The following is a 7,500-nucleotide window of genomic DNA, read 5'->3' as shown; positions in this document are numbered from 1 at the left end:
CCGCCCACCTTTGCAAACTAGATTGTACTTTCGATTTCACTAAACCGCTTCTGACAATTTCAGACAAACATTGTTGCACCATCCGAGATGAATAAAGAGGAGAAAGAAATTATTCGAATCAATAGACGTTTCATTAAGGAAAATGTGTTTAACATCAACGATGTGGCAGACAAATTATTCGAAAAGGAAATTTTATCTTTGGAGAGTAAAGAATCCATCGCGGTAAGATCTGAATGTAATATGTTGACGGTGCTACCGTTTGAACGAGTGCAGCTTCTATGTATGTACATATTTTGTAATGTTCATGCTTTGATCAGGTTCAATTTAAACAATATCTACTTGCCAAATGCTCATTACATGAATTTTCTCCAAGGATTTTATATTATAAATCATTAAAACGTGTACATGAATGTGATTGAAATATTTTTATGCTATAGATGTATATACATTTTATTTCTGCTGCCTTCACTGTGACTTGCTTAACCTTTGATGCACGACTTGTTCTGAACTGTATGTTCTCAGCCTCTACTTTCCTTTTTTCTACTCTCAATCTTTTCAAGATACTACATGTAATTGTATGATAAAAATGCCCAAACTTTTCAAGTTTGTAAAACTATATGTTTAAACAGCACTGCCTTTGAACACAAAACGCATTTCAATACATAATGAAAATTTAAAAATAAATCGATGAATTCAACTATTGGATCGGGCATGTATATCCCCCCCTTGCGAACCAATGTAATTAAAAAAAAAAAATGAAATTCCAAAAGAGAAAATTAGAACAATTTTTTAAATAGCACTAATTCAGTACCTGTGATCCCTCACATATTCTAACAATTTTTAAGAAGTCAGTCTCCCTTTTTTCTTGTTAGAATGATAAATTCCTATTGAGAATTTAGTATTTTAATCGATTACGTCCCGGTAGTATGACTTTTTTAAAACAAGTACGTATTTAGATCCGCCACTACCTGTCTTATTGTGACGTACGTCAAAACATAGACATGACGTCACACATCATCTTGGCCTGCCTTTCATAAACATTGCACTTCGTTCAACATTTCGCCTAATGGTGCAATAAATTTTGGAGCTAGGAGGCCACAAGATTAGGATGATTATCCACGTATGTTCACAATCATATTCCAAGGTGTGACTTTGTGAGATCTCAGCCATTTTTGACAAGGGACTTCTGGGATCGGCGTCAAAAAATTTTCCTTGTTAGAGGTTGAGATTTAGCTTGGATTATAGTCATTAGAGCTTGCAGTACGAGCCAGCGCTTCGCTCGCTATAAATAGTGGTATGCATGTCTAGCAGCAGTTTATTTACATATCTGTATTTACACATTATTTGTATATTATGATTTAGGTGCCTGTGGCGATAATTGATGGGTTATACTTAAAAACTTCCGAAAGTCACAATTTAAACTGTTGCAAAAGTTCTGCAACAGTACATGAGTTTTTGAAATTGAAATAATGGAAATCTACAGGGGTCAAATTTAACTTTTATTGCCATTTGGGCGTAATCAAAAGTCATATTTTAGTCACCAGGAGAAAAGTATTAAAAACCAGTCCATGCATCTCACAATATTTCTTCTAAACATATATGAAATACTCAATTCTGAGGTGTCTTGGTATTTTATTTTTGAAGGTGATATGGTCAGAAAGAACTAAATCATTTTGTAACCATAGAACAAAGAACATAGAAGAGAGAGACAATAGGCATTATGTTACAGACATGGGTTGCATTATGTTCTAAAGGAATAGATAAATTATGGCAAATAATTGATTTCTTTATGCACTTGTTTGCATCTAATATACTTTTGCTGTCATTCTACTATTCTTTTATTTTTTGTCACAAAAAGGGGGAGGGAACATGTATCCCTCTTAGTCTGCCACCTATATTTAGCCAATGTTCTAAAAATCAAAAGCTGACTTTGTAAATGTAAACATCTAGACATCATAAACTTGCGCGCGTACTGGTAATTTAACTCTTGGAACCGACAAAGTAGACTCTACTAAGTAAAAAAGGATAAATTTAAATATGTTATACTTATTTGATTAAATTGATGAATAACGTGTATTTGCAGTTGAAGACAGCTGACAGAAGAGCATATGAGTTGTTGGATATTGTGGTTAAGAGAGGTCAAAGAGCATTCAGTGGTCTTATTGAGGCTCTGGAGGAGACGGAGAACCAGGAAGTGGCTGATCGATTAAAAGAAAGAGGCAGTCCAACAAGCAACAGGAACTACACAAGTAATAACCGTCTTCACAAAAACTTTTCCGAGCCAGTAGGGCGAGTAGATTTGACATTTTTACTAGCCCAGAAAAATTAATAGAATAAGAAACTAATGTTGCATTATTTTGTTTCCGTTTCAATATTCGCTAAGTCGGGGTGGTTATTTTCTTTGCATCGTGTTCAGAAAATTAGATCCAAGTTCCAACCATTTGAAAACCATGTGTTTTAAAAGATCTTTATCCTCTTCTCATATGTAACACAGCTGTTCTACAGACCGAGCTGAATGGTTAACCCACTAGCCAGAGCTAGTAGGGAAGTCTTGTATCTAATACTAACACATTTTCTGTGTCTAGGACGCGGAATCGCATTAGTGACAACCCTGATTCTTATAGGACATTTAAGGTAGATCTATACTCGGCCTTAAATGGACTCAATCATGAAAAAATTGCCTTTACAAGATAAATATACATTCCAGTAATAGATAGACATTGAAAAATATATGTGTTGACATGCTATTTTCATTGTTATTGCTTCTCAAAAGTAAGCACCCCATCAACATTAAGGAAAATGCACTCCTCCTTCTTTATTTCTCTTATTAATTATTATTTTCCCAAACAAATGGGCTGTAATAAGCAACAAAGACTATATACATGTACCCTTTATTTAATGGTTTGTAATCATTTATTCTAATAAATTGGAATAAATATTTTCACAATGTATACTTTGTGAGCCCAAACAAGTTAAAGGAAATACTGTAGGAAATACCATTTGACGTCAATATTGGTCTTTTCCTTAATTTTTATGGACTAAACCTTGAATTAATTGTTTTGATTTACAGATTATCTTAGAATAAGGATTTGAGTAAGAAAATGATATGTTGGCGTATTATTTTAGAAGCTATCAGCTCTACAACAAGAACACCCCCCTTAAAATCTTGGAAAATTATACATTATCATATCATCGTAAGACATGTGAAGTTTGAGCATATTTACAACCTTGAATAATAATTTGAACTATGCTAAACTATAACTATTATAAGATACATGTGGTTTACGATTAAATTCTACATTTTATCTGAAAAAAAATATTCAAGAGAACAAACTGAATTTTGATGAATTTGCTTATATGATTAATGTATATGTGTAATGTGTGATACATCTTATATCCTGAGACAAAGTTTTATATGAATCTCTACAGGTCATGAAATCATTTACATGTACATAAATTGGATATATGTACACATACACCACTTACGCCGGTCTAAGTAGATGCAATCTCAATAAGGAAATAATAGATGCCGCCCCAATAATTTTGAAAAAGGAGAGAGGATGAGGATAAAATGACAAATTCATGACGGTTGTTGAAAGAAAACAAATTATTTGCAGCCGTTCTTTGAAGCTTGCGTCAATATCTGTTACATTGTAGCAGCGAACACAACTATGATATCTGTGGTCACTGAAGCAACAAAATGTGAACTTTTCTTTTTTACACGAGCGTACCATGTATTTGTTGATGATAATTTGGAACCTATTCTAACCTGGATTATCACAAAAGAAATCTTATCATGATGCTCGTGGAAATCTAAATTGGTCTGACCTCCCTCTTTTCCCATCCGTCTCTCCCACTTTCTGATGCCCCACAATTCCATATGTTGAACATATGGATCATCGTAAAACTTTTACATACATAAATAGTCAATGTACACTGAATGCCTCACGGACATGTACAATGTAATTGACACACCCTCATCCACCAAAATGTTGTTTGTTTCCAACCAATTTTTTTCTAAAGCTATAATCATCTCTCTTTTCCCCCTTTTAAAAAAAAACACGCCACAAAATCTCAACTTTAAGATTTGACTGATAAGAAGATAAGATAACCAGGAAGGAATTGATAGCAGATATTCATAACTCATATTGCCATGTAAAAATCAAATGGATACCGTTAAAATATCACATTTCGGAAAACAGAGCATGGTTCCGCATTTACATTTGATTGTGACGTAGGCCGAGTATAGGTCTACTTTAATGTCTACAGTAACAAACCACCTGACCACTATGTACTGTAATCAATAACAAACCACCTGACAACTACCTATGTACTGTAATCAGTAACAAACCACCTGACCACTACCTATGTACTGTAATCAATAACAAACCACCTGACCACTACCTATGTACTGTAATCAGTAGCAAACCACCTGACGACTATGTACTGTAATCAGTAACAAACCACCTGACCACTACCTATGTACTGTAATTAATAACAAACCACCTGACCACTACCTATGTACTGTAATTAATAACAAACCACCTGACCACTACCTATGTACTGTAATCAGTAACAAACCACCTGACCACTATGTACTGTATCAGTAACAAACCACCTGACCACTACCTGTGTACTGTAATCAGTAACAAACCACCTGACCACTATGTACTGTAATCAGTAACAAACCACCTGACCACTATGTACTGTAATCAGTAACAAACCACCTGACCACTACCTATGTACTGTAATCAGTAATGTATGATGTCTATCTACAGTAACAAACCATCTGACCACTACCTATGTACTGTAATCAATAACAAACCACCTGACCACTACCTATGTACTGTAATCAGTAGCAAACCACCTGACCACTATGTACTGTAATCAGTAACAAACCACCTGACCACTACCTATGTACTGTAATCAATAACAAACCACCTGACCACTACCTATGTACTGTAATCAGTAACAAATCACCTGACCACTATGTACTGTAATCAGTAACAAACCACCTGACCACTACCTATGTACTGTAATCAGTAACAAACCACCTGACCACTATGTTCTGTAATCAGTAACAAACCACCTGACCACTATGTTCTGTAATCAGTAACAAACCACCTGACCACTACCTATGTACTGTAATCAGTAATGTATGATGTTTATCTACAGTAACAAACCATCTGACCACTACCTATGTACTGTAATCAATAACAAACCACCTGACCACTACCTATGTACTGTAATCAGTAACAAACCACCTGACCACTATGTACTGTAATCAGTAACAAACCACCTGACCACTACCTATGTACTGTAATCAATAACAAATCACCTGACCACTACCTATGTACTGTAATCAGTAACAAATCACCTGACCACTATGTACTGTAATCAGTAACAAACCACCTGACCACTACCTATGTACTGTAATCAATAACAAACCACCTGACCACTATGTACTGTAATCAATAACAAACCACCTGACCACTACCTGTGTACTGTAATCAGTAACAAACCACCTGACGACTATGTACTGTAATCAATAACAAACCACCTGACCACTACCTATGTACTGTAATCAATAATAAACCACCTGACCACTATGTACTGTAATCAATAACAAACCACCTGACCACTACCTGTGTACTGTAATCAGTAACAAACCACCTGACCACTATGTACTGTAATCAGTAACAAACCACCTGACCACTACCTATGTACTGTAATCAATAACAAACCACCTGACCACTACCTATGTACTGTAATCAGTAACAAACCACCTGACCATTATGTACTGTAATCAGTAACAAACCACCTGACCACTACTTATGTACTGTAATCAATAACAAACCACCTGACCACTCTGTACTGTAATCAATAACAAACCACCTGACCACTACCTGTGTACTGTAATCAGTAACAAACCACCTGACCACTATGTACTGTAATCAGTAACAAACCACCTGACCACTACCTATGTACTGTACATGTAATCAGTAACAAACCACCTGACCACTACCTATGTACTGTAATCAGTAACAAACCACCTGACCACTATGTTCTGTAATCAGTAACAAACCACCTGACCACTATGTTCTGTAATCAGTAACAAACCACCTGACCACTATGTACTGTAATCAGTAACAAACCACCTGACCACTACCTATGTACTGTAATCAGTAACAAACCACCTGACGACTATGTACTGTAATCAGTAACAAACCACCTGACCACTATGTTCTGTAATCAGTAACAAACCACCTGACCACTACCTATGTACTGTAATCAGTAATGTATTGATGTCTATCTACAGTAACAACTTTGTGGTCAAACAGGAAGTCTTCATTGTGTATGAAGGGAAGACTTGTGTTTTTTTAATTAAATCAGTTTATCTTTGTTAAGGTATCAGTTTAATTTATAATATTATGTTAGTAAGCCCTGCTTTCAGTACTAACTACTTTAAGTACTTTGATTAATATTATGTAAGTAAGTCTTTGGGAATCAACATTCATTTATATTCTATGTTTCTGAAGTCAAAATTGCTCAAAAATCCCCCCTTTCCAAGTTTGTTTTATCTATTGTCATGCTAAAAACTCTATATAGAAACTTGTTTACTCAAAATTGCAAAAAAAAATTAGCTTCTCCCCTCAAGTTTTTGACCTATTGTCTTGCCAAAAAATATGTATAGTAACTTCTATAAGGTAAAATTTTGTTCCAACTTCTCTCATTGTGAATGATATCTGAAAATAATTATAGTAATCATAGTATTCATATCTGCCCCACATCCTAATCAAGAGTTCAAATCCTGATGATGAATGGAATAAAATTCTCAGACTCCCTTAGAAAGTACTGAAATTGTTAGTACGATTGATTCGAATCGTGTTTAAATTTCATAACAGTTACATGCAGACCATGGAATTTATTGCAGTGTGTATTTTATTTAAATTTGATTGGTTTAATTCTAATTACCATTTCACAATGTTTTCAATTTCAGACTTTGGTGTAAGTGTGGTTCCTAAAACATCAGCAACAGTCCCACCAGCACCTACAAAGTCCTCAGAAACGACAAAGTCCTCAGAAACATTGAAGACAAAGTCCCCAGAAACGACAAAGTCCCCGAGTGTCCCACCTTCGGGATCCCCAAATCTACCGTCCACAGGGTCACAAAAAGTACATCCGTCAAGAAGCCCTTCTGATGGTGAGAATACATTGTATGAGAGTGTGTGTGTGAGAAAGAGATAGACTGAGAGAGAGAGAGAGAGAGAGACAGAGAAGAGAGAGAGAGAGTGACAGAGAGAGTGTGAAAGAGAGATAGACAGAGAGAGAGAGAGAGAGTGACAGAGAGAGAGAGTGACAGAGAGAGAGTGACAGAGAGAGAGAGTGACAGAGAGAGAGAGAGAGTGAGTGACAGAGAGAGAGAGAGTGAGTGACAAAGAGAGAGTGTCTGAGAGGGAGAGGGAGAGAGAGAGAGTGACAAAGAGAGAGAGAGAGAGA

The 7,500-nt window shown here is 35.7% G+C and overlaps 1 protein-coding gene across 3 annotated transcripts in view; it reads left to right on the top strand.

Annotated features, from left to right (window-relative positions):
- LOC125664546 (uncharacterized) overlaps positions 1-7,500 on the top strand; it is a 33,270-nt gene that overhangs the window by 6 nt on the left and 25,764 nt on the right. For 2 of the 3 annotated variants that reach the window (XR_007365971.2, XM_048897345.2), the window contains exons 1-3: positions 10-222; positions 2,084-2,249; positions 7,001-7,204. Coding sequence is in view for 2 of the 3 variants with exons in the window: in XM_048897345.2 (XP_048753302.2) it covers positions 88-222; positions 2,084-2,249; positions 7,001-7,204 (505 nt within the window). In the remaining variant the exon portion in view is untranslated. Of the gene's footprint in view, positions 223-2,083; positions 2,250-7,000; positions 7,205-7,500 lie in introns of all 3 variants that reach the window. The other variant, XM_048897344.2, reaches the window with a different exon arrangement.

Source organism: Ostrea edulis, chromosome 1 (assembly GCF_947568905.1).
Source record: "Ostrea edulis chromosome 1, xbOstEdul1.1, whole genome shotgun sequence".
Classification (NCBI taxonomy): Eukaryota; Metazoa; Mollusca; class Bivalvia; order Ostreida; family Ostreidae; genus Ostrea; species Ostrea edulis.
The sequence above is the reverse complement of the archived record's forward strand: the minus strand, read 5'-3'. Positions and strand labels throughout refer to the sequence as shown.